Consider the following 15728-nt stretch of genomic DNA (forward strand, 5'->3'; position numbering starts at 1 on the left):
AATACCTCCACGCCGGAGAACAGACATGACAGGTTTTCAAGTTGTCGTTTCGTCCTTCCGGTCCCTTCCCGTGAACTGTGTCTCAGTGACGCCTGGAGGGACTTTCATCATTTTAGACACAAACATCCACATGAACTTGAGGATGAACTGATATAAATTTCAAGGTCAAAGGTCACTGTGACCTCATGTATGTCCCATTCACGTGATATCTAGAGAATGCCTTAAGCGAGCTTCTTCAAATTTGGCACAAAAGGTCCAATTTGGAGTAAAGGATGTCCTGATCAGAATTTGGAAGTCAAAGGTCACTGGGACATTCCAAAACAGTTTTTGGCCATAACTCAAGAATGAATATGCTAATTATGACAATTCGAAACAAAGGATAGAACGCTGAGATGATAACATTTTGGACGGACAAGGATGTAAACGGCAGCATGACTGCTTGGAGGAGACATACAACCGCTAGGCAGTGATTCTAGTATTTTATTTCAATTGACCTCCCTGAACTCAAACTGTAAAGAGAACAACAACAAGCTGTTTTGTTCTCTGTTACATTATCAGATGTTATTGTATTACAAAAAACATTGAGTAGTCCCTCAGGCTAGTCAGGAGGAAGAGGGAATATGCCAAATTCTCCTACTCCCTGTAAACTCATCGTTACCCGTAATCACAACTGAATTTAAGAGAAAGCTAAAAACTGACCCACACAACATCTTAGATAATGACTTCAACAAACAACTCTGTTTATTTTATTTCTTTGTATCAGCTGGGATGAAGGGATGAAGAAAAAACATGGCTTGCCTAGATAATCTGCATCACAAGTCTGATCATGTAGTTGTGGAACACATCCTTCTCCAGTTATCTCATATCTTCAGATTTTGTTCTGCCAAAACATCTGGCCAACAATCACGAGTGTATGCTCCCGTTGGGGTTCTATCTCCTCCCTCCTTGTGCTCCCCCATATAAACCCCCACTACAGTCTTCTGCACAGAACCCCTCTCCACTGCCATCCTGCAACACTTGTTGTGAATTTCTTACAAACTTTCCTGAAGTCGTCCCTTTCACAGAGGTTTTTAATTCAGCTGACGTAACTGAGGTAAAGTAACTTTTTTTTTTTACATCATAGTGTTATAATCTGTGTTAGCATTTTATTATATATAATATACAATCAAAGCATATCATCCCTGAGGTTATTGTGCATATTAGGTGCTCTTGGTTAGACGACATGTGGAAAATGATAATTGAAATAAGATAATCATAATAAGGAATGTGTGTTGTTTTCAGATTTGTGACAAAATGACGGGCTGCTTGGCTTTGGTCTTGTGTGTGGCAGCCCTGACTGCATGGAGAGTCACTGCAGGTAAGACTGGTACACACAAACGTGGAGGAACATGGTTCATTTGGCTCATTGCACCATATTTATTTACACATAAATATATATACGGACAGAAAATTACAGCATGTACAGAAACTGCAACCATTCTTCTTCTGTCCAAAATGTAACTTTTTGCATGTGGGCTGTAGCCAGCGTCGTGTTTGTGGTCCTTAGATCAGGAGTTGGGGTTTTGTTATTTCAGCCCAGTATCTCTCGGAATCTGTTCGTATCGGACAGTTTGCACCTCCCGATATATGTCCAATCACCGATGTGTCTTTGTAGTAGTGTCCTTTGAAAGTGGAGAGGGTGGTCGGGGTGGCAGATTGGCCTTTAGTGCATCAGATTATCATGTGGGAGACCAGAGTTCGTGTCCTTTTGAAGAACTGCACTTACTTTTTAAAAATAACACTGACCAAGTGTTCCAGTCGCCCAACCTTAACAATAGTTTATTCACCATCGTGGTTACCACGAGCAGATATTGTAGACGGGAAACTTTTTCAGAAAATTGGTATTAACCATTTGTTATTTATATCATAAATGACCTTATAGAGGGTTTTACAGAATTGTTCAACATCAACATTGTCTTGATAGGATTTTGTTGTATTTCTGAAGAATGAATATTTCTAAGAGGAAGAAAGCTTTTCTGTACCTTTTTTCAAAGGTTCTATACTTTTGATTTCCAATCAGGATTCTTTTGGGTCCCTCCAATTTATTTGTAATGTCCTTTTTGCCAATTAGTCACCTTACATTCTGGAAAGCTGCTTTGTGTTGCAAGATGATTTTTACCGTCTGCAGGGTCAAGCCCAGCGGGCTCGGCTGACCTATGCAACCGGGTCCCGCTCCTAAATGATTCCTCACAGTTGTCTCTCTGCCCAGCCGTCCCCTGCTGGACTGCTGGAGTCCCATCAAAGCATGGAGGATCACTGCGGGGTCCCCGTTTCTCACCAGTGGAGGGGCTACCGCCTTGCTGAGGTCCAGAAAGCACTGTGATAAATCAATTAATTGGGTTTGGGTTTGGGGAGGGGGGGGGGGGGTGGGGGTGACAGCCATCTCCGCAGACTGTAGCTCCTGCAGTCATCTCAATAGGAGGCTGATGGAGTGTCATGGGCTTCATACGACCCAACCGAGGCCCGCTTTTGTTATCGCATGCAATTATGAGGAACTTGCACCTCCGCCAACCCAACCCCCCCCCAAACCCTTTCTGTGACTGAGCCAGGCCGGGCATGTTAGGGCCTGCTGGACACGCTGTGAATAGCATTGGTCACAGTTAAAGCAGAAAGAAAACAGTGCTGGGTGTCATGGGTAATGTCAGGGTATGGGCAGGGGGGGGTTCATCTCCCACTTGGATTACAGGGGGGGGATGTGGGGGGTTGACTGAGCTGTCAGAAACTCAGCCACCCCCCTTGTAGTACCTTGCAACAGTCCCCTCAGTACTTCTCTCTCTTGGTCTTCTGAACAACAACCGACAACAAGACGCTCATTGTCCTCATTGGCTGTTTGGCTTTTTTACCGCTGTTGCTGAGAGAGAAAAACACATGAAGGGAACTCAAAGCAACAATGGGCTTCATTAGGCTTTCAGAAGCCGTTCTGCACGTAAGCTCGTAGACATGAAACCCAACTGGCTTAGACCAAATTCTCTCATCTTTGTGCTGCCGCTCATGCTCCATTACATTGACTTATTTGAATTTATTGTTGTGCTTGTTTTCTCTCCCCCCTTCTAGATGCCAAGGAGTTATCCATCACCACCATAAAGGTATTGTGTCTTTGAGGCTCTCTCGACACCAGAATCACAATGTGGTAGTGGCCTTGTGCCGCCGTGACAAATTAACTCAACCCACACTCTGAATAGTTCTTATTCATCACAAAAAGGTTCTTATTTTTGTAGTTTGGCCATCATTTCTACTAGTGACCATACAAAGGAGCTGAATATCCAAAGGGTCGAGAAACACGAGCAGTCAGACGATCAGACTTTGAAATTGTTCTGGAGATAATGGTCTGGATCTTGAAAAAAGAAAAATGAAAACTTGCAAAATCCCGAAAGGTGATTTGCATTGGGAACGAGTAGAAATATTTTTTACTGCACAAGAAAATGATACTAATTTGGGGGTACATGTCATTAAAAAAAAAGACATTGTGACCAGCAATACAGGATGTCATTTGTAAAGTGGTGGACATTTTGAATACATTCTGGGTACTGCTCTATGATATGAAAAAAATATTTGATATGAAATAGCAGAATGTCAAGGAGTTGAGTAATTCAGTGTCAACCACGTTGGGTACATTGTTAGTGTTTACAAATCTTTTATGATTCCTCGTCCTGAAAGCTAGACAGAAATGACACGTTGTTAGCCATGCAGACCTACCATTGAAACGATGGGCTAAAACAGGGAAGATGTTAGCTATGCCTTGAGTTACCCAATTGGGATCACTGGGAAAATATATCCTTTCCCTTAAAACACACACACATATATATATATATATATATATATATATATTTTTAAAAAAAAGTTCATGTTTAAGCTTTGCAGCAGTGGATACGGTACATATTTTAACCTAAACTACTGATCGTTTTCATTTAGAAAGGATATAACTTTTGTACTTTTTTGTTTCCGAGATGGACTCCCAATATTTAAATGACTCTTGCGTCTAAAATGACTTGATAAGACGAACATTATCGCAGTGAATATACCAACTAAATTATCCTTAAATACTGCCACACTTCACATCCTGTGAATATTACACTGTATTTCTTAAACCATCTCTCACATCCTGAGATTTCCCCACTCGTTCATCAAAGCATTTCATGAATAAAAAAAAATTGTTCACCCAAAAGCAGCAATTTCAGCTCACAGTTGATTTCCTCTTAAAAAAAAAGAATTAAAAAAAAAGTCATCCTCTTCATCTTCAAAGCATGATGTCACCCTCACTGCTGCTCCCCCATAATGATCACCCCCCCATTAAAACCAGACTGCTTGTTCTGTTCTCCTCAGCAAGAGCCGTACACCATGAGCCGAGGCTCCGAGCTGGAGGGCTACTGCATCGATCTGATCTCTGAACTCTCCAGGGAGCTCGGCTTCAAGTACAAACTGAACCTGGTGAAGGACAACCGCTACGGAGCCATGGACAACAGCGGCACCTGGAACGGCATGATAGGTGAAATCATCAGAGGGGTAAGAGTGGACCGTACCACTGTCATGGCTCTCCTTAGAATGGGACTCCGTCCTAAGCAGGACAAGCATGAAGAGTGATATACTGCCTTTTCTTAAACACAAGCCGGGTTTGAGCTCCCAAAATTCTCATGACTGAACATTTACAGAGCTGTAAGTTTTCACGCAAATCAAAGCATATGGATATTTATTTTGTATATAGCTTTATTGGTTAAAGTGATCTCTCTTGGTCTGCTCATTGGACCATGTGGGATCCTATTCTGAGAAATGATCTGCAGTTTTGATCTGACAAAGGTGGAGTCAATAACAACTGATATCTACCAATAAATATGAATGGAGACCCAAAGTGTTTATTTGTATGTATAAATATAATAAATAAAAGCTCATTAAAGATATATTTAAGTTAATTAATGGAGTGCAATTTATAAACAAACCAATTCATTACAAAAATATATTAATTAAATAACAAAACTCAGGTCATTAATGTGGGACGTTTTCAAAAATAAGATAAAAATAGAAATAATATAACATTTCATAATAAGTGAAGTAAGGGTTGACTTTTAATGAATTATTATTTTATTTTAGCATTTGTTGTTTTTATTATATATTACACTTTATTTGTATTATATTTTATTTTTAAATTAAATTGTTTAAAGGTGGTGTTTTTAATGCAATCCTGTGTTCCAGAGTTCCTCTAACAGCTGGATACAGTTTCATCTTTGATACTTTGTTTATTAGAGTTTTGGTCTTGAGTGCAAACATACTTTAAACATTATTTGGTGTGCAAATTTTCAAACGTAGAGAGAGTGAAATGGCATCAAATCAGCCGCTAATGACTTCTACCTATCATGAGTCACATGGGTGTTCACAGGTGAGTGTGTCTTTGTGTTTCCGTCTCCGCATCAGGAGGCCGACCTGGCGGTGGCCCCGCTGACCCTCACCGCAGTCAGAGAGATGTATGTGGACATGACCACCCCATTCATGCAGACGGGCATCAGCTTCATCCTGCGCAGAGACCTGGCCTCTGAAGAGAGCGGCTTTAGCCTGCTGGCGCCGTTCTCCACCGACATGTGGGTCGGCATTCTCATCGCCTTCCTGCTGACAGGTCTCTGCATATTCCTGGTGGGCAGGTAGGAGCACACTTCAAACAACTGTTGTTACATGCATTATTTTTTACAGTGTACGGTAGAAACAGAGCTTTTTACCAGGAAATGTCCTCAGTAATATGAAAAAGAGTTTAAATTCTACAGTTACAGACAAATCACACAAGATTTTGATATTTGTCATTATCTTCAAATATGACCTATTATGCTATTTTCCAGGTGCATATTTTTATCTCAAGTAAATGGTAAATGGACTGTACTTGTATAGCACTTTTCTAGTCTTCCGACCACTCAAAGCGCTTTTACATTACTAATCATTCACCCTTTCATACCCATTCATACACTGATGACAGGGGCTACCATGCAAGGTGCCACCTGCCCATCAGGGTCTCTCTAATCATTCACACCCATTCATACACCGATGGCACAGCCTTCGGGAGCAACTCAGGGTTAAGTGTCTTGCCCAAGGACACATCGACATGGACTGCCGGAGCCAGGGATCGAACCGCCGATCCTCTGATTGGAGGACGACCCTGCTCTCCAACAGCCAGCCGCCCCTCAAGTTACAGTTACTACATGTTTACATGCGTTAATGCTCATAATCCGCCTTGTTTTTCTCATCCTGGCTGTCCTGCAGCACCTCTTCTCACCCTCTCTCTGAAATGCTCCGTTGTAGCGCTTGCTCCTCCCTCCAGAAAGCAAAGTCTGCTCTGATTGGTCAGCTAGCCCGCTCTGTTGTGATTGGTCAACGTTTCACATTTCAAAAAACTCTTCCTCCAGAGCTTCAGCTCCATCTCTCTCTCTTGTTGTTTGAGGGCCAAACTGGCCGGAAGGAGTTTTACGTCACTTCTGTAACATTGTGACCTCATAAAGTTACAGAAGTTAAGGAGAGAATTCAATGGAGCCTTTTCAGGCAGCTCAAGAGCTTCTGAGGGGGAGGGTAACTCCTTTTAGGCGTGGACTTCAGGTTTTACACTCCTTTAACATGTACAAAAATATATATAACACACTAAAGAAGAGGAAAAAGTGGAAAAGCATAATAGGGCCACTTTAAGAAAACCCCAGACTGGGTTGTCTAGTCAAATACAGCAACACAAAGAACTGTGGCCACCTGATGTAAGTCAGTTTAAAGGGAGAGTTCACCTCAAAATCAGAAACACATATGTTTCCTCTTACCTGTAGATCTATAAATCAGTCTAGATTGTTTGGTGTGAGCTGCTTAGTATTGGAGAAAGAGATGTCTGCCTTCTCTCCTATATAATGGGACTAGATGGCACTATGCTTGTGGTGTTCAAAGAGTCAAAAAAATACATTTGAAAAACTTAACAGCACTCTCTTTCCAGAAATCATGAGCCCGTTCCTTGAGCCCCCCCAGTCATAGGGTGAGAGGTTGTTGACTTGTATCTTAGATTGAATCCTTACCTCCGCATGAGACTCTTCTGGTTCTTAGGTCAAATAAAAGAACAAGCAAACAACCAAAAAGACCCAATTTACACCTCAGGAGGAGGTCTGTCTCTCTAGCACACATACTGTATATAATTTTCCTCCTCCTCCAGTGTGACCATGTCAGTAAGCGGTGTGTGATGTTTCTAACACATCCATCTCCCTCCTTTTAGTTCAAGGGAAGTGAACTGTTTGTTCTCCGCCTCATTAACCCTTGGACATTATTACACGCTGTCTAATGAATCCATGTCATTCAATTACAGTTAGGGGCGACTAGGGCTCAGTGACAGAGCGGGTTGTCATTCAATCAGAAAAACGTTGGCCCGATCCCCGGCTCCTCTAGTCCATCTTGATGTGTCCTTGGGCAAGACACTTAAGCCCTAATTGCTCCCATAGGCTGTGCCTGATGTATGAATGGGTTTGAATGAATATAGTCAATTTACCATTTACCAATTAAGAACTCAACCCCCTGTTCTTCTTCAAACCAAAATATTTGGTGGAGACCCGATGTATGTAGGAATGTTTGAAAAAAACATGCATCGTACGGTTAAGGCAATAAAGAGAATATAGAGCTCCTAATAATGACATAGTAATGGACTGCATTTGTATAAGCCTTTTTAGTGTTTCGCAATAGACATTTACACAAGTTTCGACCTTGATCTTCTGTCTTGTTGCTGCATTGGTTGCTGCACTCTGAGGCCTGTTGTTTTTTCTCTGCAGGATCAGTCCCACTGAATGGGCGGAGTCAGACGGAGAGGAGCACAGCTTCACATTGCTGCACAGCTTCTGGTACATCACAGGAGCCCTCACCCTGCAAGGTAACGCAGCGGTCTGCTAAACCGAACCACAGAGACACGCCGCTGCTCGCCGTCTCTCTCTTTACGCTCCCTCAAAGGGAATGGGCTGCACTGCTGACCTTGTTCTTATTGTGCTGTACGGCCTTAGTGTTTTGCAAATGGACTTGTGGGTCAGAGAAATCATGACATAATGTAATACTCCATCAAACAGAACTCAAGCTGATGATCATCATCATCAGTAAACCCTGTTTGAAAAGTATTATACTGAGCATGAATTTATTAAAAAAAAAATGAGTATTAAGCTTTTAAAGGAGTGGGTTTACTGCCAAACAGCAGACCTGTCACGTGACTGCTGGTCCCTTCCCCCCCCCCCCAGGTGCTGGTCCTCACCCTAAAGCCCCGTCTGGACGTGTAGTCAGCGCCATCTGGTGGCTGTTTGCTGTACTGCTTCTGGCCTGCTACTTTGGCAACTTCAACTCCATGCTGCACTCCAACAACAAACAGGTCTCCATCAGGACTTTCGAGGACCTGGCGAAGCAGGACGTGATGGACTATGGCACAGTGGAGGCTGGATCCACCATGTCTTTCTTCAAGGTACATTCCTAATGAGTTAATAGTCATTACAGAAGTTTCTATAAGATCTGAGGTTGATATTATATAACTTGTTGTAATTTTTGTAAACCAGAATTCAAAGAACCCTGTGTACCGGCGCATCTATGAGCACATGGAGCGTAAGAAGAGCTACGTGTCCAGCATGGATGAGGGCGTCCGCCTCGCCCTGGAGGGAAACTTTGCCTTCATTGGTGAGGCCGTGTCCTTGGACTTGGCGGTGGCCCGCAACTGTAAACTGAGCCGCGCAGAGGAGGCCATCGCCATGAGAGCTTACAGCATCGCAGCACCTCTGGGTGAGTGATCCGGGCTCCAAGACAGGATCTAAACCTCTTTTTTTATTCATGAATCAAACTGAAACTGTAGAAGCGAGAAACCCCTCCCATCCCCACAGCAAATCACACCATTGTTGAGCTTCTAATGTTTCTATGAAATTCATTCCAGGACTTAGATCATATCTGAAAGGGTTTAGTGTAGTCTTCTATCACTGCCAGTTCACCACAGAGGAAGAGGGAGGAGGAGGAGGAGGAGGAGGACGAGGGCGTGGACATGAGGAGGCTGTGATGGAGTGTGGATATTGAGAACATTTTGCCTTTAGACATACGTACTTCAATGACCAATGTGTAGGATTTAGGAGATCCTATTATGAAATCTAATATTCATAACTAAATTTAGTTTAATCACCTTAAACTAAGAATTGTTGAAAACAGATGGCCACCATTTGCACTAATAAAACAAGCATATTGTGTCCAATGCTCCCACCCACATTAGCTTTGGGCCGATAGAAACTCACATTACATGAATATGACACACAGCACCAAGTTCATTATCTTGAACTTGAAGGACTTAAAGAAGTCAGCCTTACACGGGTCATTTTAACTATCTGGATTTATGAGGGCTACGCCAGTCTTGTACTGTTCATTTCCTCGAAGCTTGTAAGGTCGACTACTTAAATGTAAAACTCAGTTTAAAAGTATATAAATGGAATATGATTGAAATTGAAATGTGTTTCTGTTCATCACTAATGAAACAGGTCTGAAGTATTTTAGTTGAAAAGTTTTAGAATACAAAAAGGTTCCAATGTCTTCTACGAGTACAAATGGTAGTAAGCATATGCATAATGCGTGTTATTAAGAGGGGGTCATTGGAAAATGTTCTCCCTTGTAAGGGGTCCCTGGTCCCCTGTCCTAAAGTAGTGTTGTTATGGTAAGGATGGTTTCTGAGTGAGGCGAACGGCGGTACCACCGTTTGGCTCTCTTGCTGGCTCTCCTTACCGCACCTTTGTTCTTGTAGCTGAATGGGAAGACATCCCTGTAATCCATGTTCCAACATCTGATGGAACGTCTGAAGACAAAACCACAGAGGATGTTACTGCAGCATGGTTTTGGAGTGAGTTGTTCATCAGCCTCTCTTTATTCCGGCAGGCTCCCCGCTGGTCAAAAACCTGACCTTGGCCATCCTGAGGCTCAGTGAGTCTGGTGAGCTAACTTATCTGTGGCAGAAGTGGTGGGCCAGCAGCTGTGTAGCCGGCAACCGGGCCCAAACCTCCGAGGCCCTGCGGCCTCACGACCTGCGGGGCCTCTTCCTCCTCCTGGGCCTGGGACTTGGCGTCGGGCTCCTGCTGGCCCTGCTGGAGCTCGTGTCCAGGGCCCGCAACCAAGCTAAGGATGGCAAGGTGAGGAAGAGTTTCACACCAACAGCCTGATACTTTGGCTTTTGCTGAAATATCCCAACACATATTTCATGGATTCTGGTGTATTTGGTACAAACACCAATGGTCCCCAGAGAATGAATGGTTAGCACGTTGGTGGTCCCCTGACTTTTCCTATAGAGCCACCACAAAGTCATTTATTTATTCGTCCAATCCTTTTGTTTATCACTATTTACTGTACCTGCAAAACATTTCTCCACTGCACTTTGCACCTGCTAAAATATCAGCATGTTAGTATTGTCATTGTGGCATGTTAGCATGTTGACGTCAGTATTAAGCTCAAAGCATGGCTGTTTCCAAATACAGTCTCATAGAGCTGCTAGCATGGCTAATTCAGTGTTCTTTACCATTTCCTCTGTTCTTTCACAGAAATCGTGCTGCTCCGTGTTGACATTAGAGCTAAACCGGCGTTTTGGCAGCAAGGGGGAGAGTACAGAGCAAGACGACTCAGACAAAAGCAAAGCCTAACGGAAAAGTTGACATGTTAGCTTTTGATATATAGTGTAAGAGATGAGAAGCATCTGTCCTGTTCCAACAAACACACTAATTGTCTTTGTTTCCATAGTAACAATGTGTTGTGTGCTCCAGTCAGTGTGTTTTGTACTCCCTTCCAGAAAATCTTGTTGACCACATGGGACACATCAACTAGCAGCTACTTTTCACTGTATTAGAACAAACCAAGATACTTACAGTTTCAAACTGCAAATGCTTATAACTGATTTGTTTATGGTGTCGTTGCATGTTATCAGAAATCCACACCCTGTCCCCCTACTAACTTCTTGTTAAAGCTATAATGGTTTCAGAACAGTTTCTATTTGCTTGTATGTTCTAAATAAATCCCACCATATACCGACTCCTCTCTTGTTTCAAAGTTTACAATACAACTGTACTGTTCATGTTAGAAGTTTGACTACTTCTTAGCAGAGCGAGACATTATCAAGACATGTAACATTAGAGATAACAATATACAAAACAATAAACCAGTTTAAAACTGCCCTTTTCAATATTTTTTGGTAAAGAAATAAATAATTGATCTGTGTAAGGACTGAGAGAGGTGCCACAGGGAGAGAGGTAGAGACCTGTGTCAGTTAATGTTGCAAAAGTATCTGTATTCATAAGAGGGAAGCGTCTTGTACTGGAATCTGTTTTGCTGCAGATGGACAGGAGAGGCAACAGCAATGCAACCCCAACGTCCTCTAATGTGCCCAGAATCTTGCAGCTGGATAGGCATTTTGCCAGAGAACCTCAGAATCGGCATCATTCTCTTCTTCAGAGCAGGTTCATAATAAGCACATGTGACAGACGTGAAAGAGTCTGGAGTTGCTGCAGCGAACGTTATGCTGCCTGCTACTTGGTCCAGTGTGAGTGGTTCTGCAGTGGGTCAGTGATGGTCTGGCGAGGCGCTAGTTGGATCAGCCGTTATTTCGATGTTTCACTCTGATTTTCAGTGTGATTTTGAGACCAGCTCTCAGTGGGTTTATTAAATTAAATTAAATTCGATTTTATTTTGTTTTGCCCAAAAATGCCAAATTACAAGTTTGCCTCAGAGGGCTTTACAATCTGTACCCATCCTCTGTCCCGGAACCCTCACATCGGCATAGGAAAACCCTAAAAAAAACCTTAAACAGGGAGAAAAAAAAAGGAAGAAATCTTTGTTCTGGAAAAATTACACAATGAAGACATCAATATAACAATAAAGATTTTCAATTTGAGTATATATGTGATTTAGGTGTTCCCTTAATTATTTTGAACAGTTTGAGCAGTTTGTGACCCGTGCAAAACAAAAATCAAAAGTTGACATTGTGAGTCAGTTGACCAGTTTGTAACTAGCTAGTCACGTGAGTCTCAAGTAGGCCAAATTAACGTCAATCAAGCTCTTTTCTTAAACCAAACTAAAATGTTTTCTTGCCTAAACCTGAACTTCCTGTGATGTCAAAAGATAATTTTGAAATGACACTGTGCATGTATCAAGTGGGTCATTGTTGTCCACTGAGAGGGGATGGGCCCTTGGTCAGACTGGGTCAGAGAAGAACCTGGTCCACTGAGGAACAGACTATGAGCACTCAGTGTGTGTGTGTGTGTGTGTGTGTGTGTGTGTGTGTGTGTGTGTGTGTGTGTGTGTGTGTGTGTGTGTGTGTGTGTGTGTGTGTGTGTGTGTGTGTGTGTGTGTGTGTGTGTGTGTGTGTGTGTGTGTGTGTGTGTGTGTTAGATACTCAGAAGATAGTTTCACATTGAATATGTGACAAATGAAAGTGATGAGGCTCTACAGCAATACTGGATTTGATTTGAAAACATGAAGCATTGCTTCTGAAAATCACATTTAAGTGTACGAGTAAGACGTTATTATGGGATGTCCCTGCTCAGTTCAATCTCATGCATAAATATGACTGTATTGTTTATGTCAGCTACTGTACAGACCACAATCAGCTGTTTCAGACACTGAGATTGTATCATAGTTATCTTATCATTGTTTGCTCTTTTCTAAAGCGTGAACCCTGTAGAATGCTTTTCTTCCTCTGCATCGCCCAGTGACACAACGTACGTATGAAGAAGATTTAAAGCATTACATTACAGTCATTTAGCAGACGCTTTTATCCAAAGCGACTTACAATCAGTAGTATATTACATATCATTCACCCATTCACACACTGATGACAGGCTACCATGCAAGGTGCCACCATCAGACTCTAACTAACATTCATGCAACATCCAGTCCACACCGATGGCAAGCGACTTCGGGTTAAGTGTCTTGCCCAAGGACACATCGACTGCCGAAGCCGGGTATCGAACCACCGACCCTCTGATTGGAGAACTATCTTGCTCTCCACTACGCCACAGCCGCCCAGCAACAGCAAGGCCTTGGAATAAATCTCATATCTTACAGGTTTACTACTGTAACACCGTAAATAATTTGTTTCTGCATAAAGAGTTCAAGATGAAGTCGTTTTTTCCTGATTCCCTAACTCTGATTCTACGCCTCTCCACTCATTACACAGCTTGCCATGTACCTGTCTGTCCACTTGGAGGTGCTATCGGATTTCCATTGGTGTGACACTCAGCGGGGGTTTGACCCGTGATGAATCCAGTGATCATTTGCTGGAGTGGAAAGAAGTGAAGTAACACACAGCACTCTGTGTGCAGGAGCCATACGGCCTTCCACATAAAAGTTAGCTGAACAATTACACACATCACATGAGTAAAAAAAGCTGTTGCATTTTAGTTGTAGCTGTAGCTGATATAATTCAGCAGCTGGCAGCAATGATGTTGCAGCAAATTAATTTAAAGGTGAGGCCTCCAACCTCCACACAACAACAACATTCCTGCACTTACAGTGTGTAGTTTCAGGATGTTCATGGGTGAAAATGTTCCGTGGCTGTGTGAAATGACCCGCACTTGAACCTGCTAATCAGCTTCGGGACTCATTGATTTAGTGCCCGGCAGGAGAAGCTGAAGGGCTGAGGAGGCATGAGAGAGAGGAAGAGGAGGGAAAGCAGGGGAAAAAGGCCGGTATTGATTTGGTGGCAGGCGGCTCCTGACAGCTGCGCTAAGCTAGCACGTACTCCTCTCAGCCACAGTCTGAAGCCCGGCCGACAGGGAAGTGCCTTAGAAGATTAAGCTGTAAATCCCACAGATTTCCTGCCCCCCCATCACCACCATCGAATCTCCACACCAGCAAACACGCTCACTCTCTTCCACAATTAAAACCTTGTTGATGTGTAGATGGCTGGATCTCATAGTGTGGATACAATTAATTTAGTCGATTTCCTAATCTGATGTCGTAAAGGCGTGAAAAAGTGTTTTTATATCATGAACGTGGTTCTTGTTCTATAGGTTATTTTTATGTTCTATACATAAATATACACATATTCTTTAGCTGCATTTCAGAATTTTAGTTTAGAACAGTCGAGAGAATGAGAAGGGCTTTCAGTGTTGACGTCTAGATATTGATTTGCAGAGATATCTAGTGAAAGGAGCATGCTAACCAGACAGCCGCGGCCCGTCCCTTCTTGTAATACCATTTGTACCTTTAGATGAGATAGTATAGTCACTGTAGTGTCCAGTCTGTCCTCAGTCTGACATGAGAGAACGGCGAAGCACTCGACCATAGTTTGAAAACACCCAAACCAGGTACCTTAAGTGTACCGCACGTCATGCACACACACTGCAGAAGTTTTCATGAGGATGGGGTACAAATTACTTCAACATCTAGTTCACCTACTGAGAGCCACCTTTTAACACCATGGGCAGAGATTCAGCAGACAAAAAACTATGCTTCGCCTCCCAAAATCCACCAAAACATGTACATTAACACTAGTAAACACAAAACATATTGTGTTGATGTAATATAATAATGGTCAGATACCTTTTAAGTCTTAACACAAGGTTTTTGTCAGTGTGCACAAGCCCAAGTTGCTAGCTAAATGTCCCACTGTGACACATTCTCTACCAGCTATTGTACATTGTATATCTGGCCGTCTTAATATGATTTTTCATATCAGCATTTCTACCATGCACGACCAAACATGCGCTCTTGCAGTGCGTGCCAAGCCTAGCATTTTTGTTGACGGGTACTTCCTCTGGAGCTCCTCATAAAAGACTCACTTTCTCTTCGGCATGACAGCTAACCGTAAGCGTACTGTCAAGTTCTGTCAGAAAGAGCCGCAAGCATCATAACAGCAACAACACATATGTGCTTGACACACATACAGACACATCAGGGTTGAAAACAGACGTGCGGTTCATCATTTATGTATTTATATTTTCATTAAACCAGCCCTAAGGTGAGGTTTTGTTAAGTTCGACCCAATTCCAGGACAGAATTCATAATATGTTTTGAATTGGATCATAAAATTGAAGCTATCATATTGAGAAGTACCACACATTTTGATCTGTATGCTTCTATATCTATTTTTCCAATTTGTTTGTCAGTACTTTTCCGTACTATTTTACCGTTTCCTTCTGCTGAAAAAAAAATGCATTAGCCTTTTAAAGTTGCATCCTGACTATTCTCAAACCTTTATGGGTTAACCGACCAGTTTTCTGTTATTTTATAGGATTTTATAGGAGATGCATCTCTTTCTCTCATTAGGTCCTATTCAGTAGGTTAGTGTTAAACCAGGGTAAACTCTATTTTGCATTAAGCTTCCAGTCCAGTCTTTGGTATACTTAAATTAAATCAGTTAAAAAGCTGACACTAAATCATAACACGCCTGCTCACAAGGTTTATTTGCAATACTGTTATTCACTTTTCTTTTGCTATATTTGGTTCTCAATGAGCTCTAGATCTTTCTTTAAGATGAAGGAGATCATGGGATTCTTTCCCATTTAATTTTGATTTATGTGTTGTATCTTTGTAGACTTTCTAGCAGCTAGTCAAAGATTGTGATCTGAAAGATCATAAAGATGCATGTTTTATGGGTCCTATCTGTTTTATACAAATCTGTTCCAGTAGTGGTTGGGTAGTCTTGAAGGTTTTTTTTTAATTTGTGTCTTCTGAAATGTTTTGGTGATATCCTTAAGCCTAGT

General features: G+C 42.2%; 1 protein-coding gene across 1 annotated transcript; it reads left to right on the forward strand.

Annotated features, from left to right (window-relative positions):
• Positions 1–1293: 1293 nt before the first annotated feature.
• Positions 1294–10670, forward strand: si:ch211-251b21.1 (uncharacterized protein LOC571720 homolog). The gene is made up of 9 exons (XM_054609896.1): positions 1294–1357; positions 3094–3125; positions 4363–4542; positions 5446–5669; positions 7806–7903; positions 8259–8476; positions 8568–8787; positions 9916–10166; positions 10572–10670. Exons 1-9 carry the CDS (start codon positions 1294–1296, stop codon positions 10668–10670), a joined length of 1386 nt encoding a protein of 461 aa, XP_054465871.1.
• The last annotated feature ends 5058 nt before the right edge of the window (positions 10671–15728 follow it).

This window comes from Anoplopoma fimbria, chromosome 12 (genome assembly GCF_027596085.1).
Source record: "Anoplopoma fimbria isolate UVic2021 breed Golden Eagle Sablefish chromosome 12, Afim_UVic_2022, whole genome shotgun sequence".
Taxonomy (NCBI): domain Eukaryota; kingdom Metazoa; phylum Chordata; class Actinopteri; order Perciformes; family Anoplopomatidae; genus Anoplopoma; species Anoplopoma fimbria.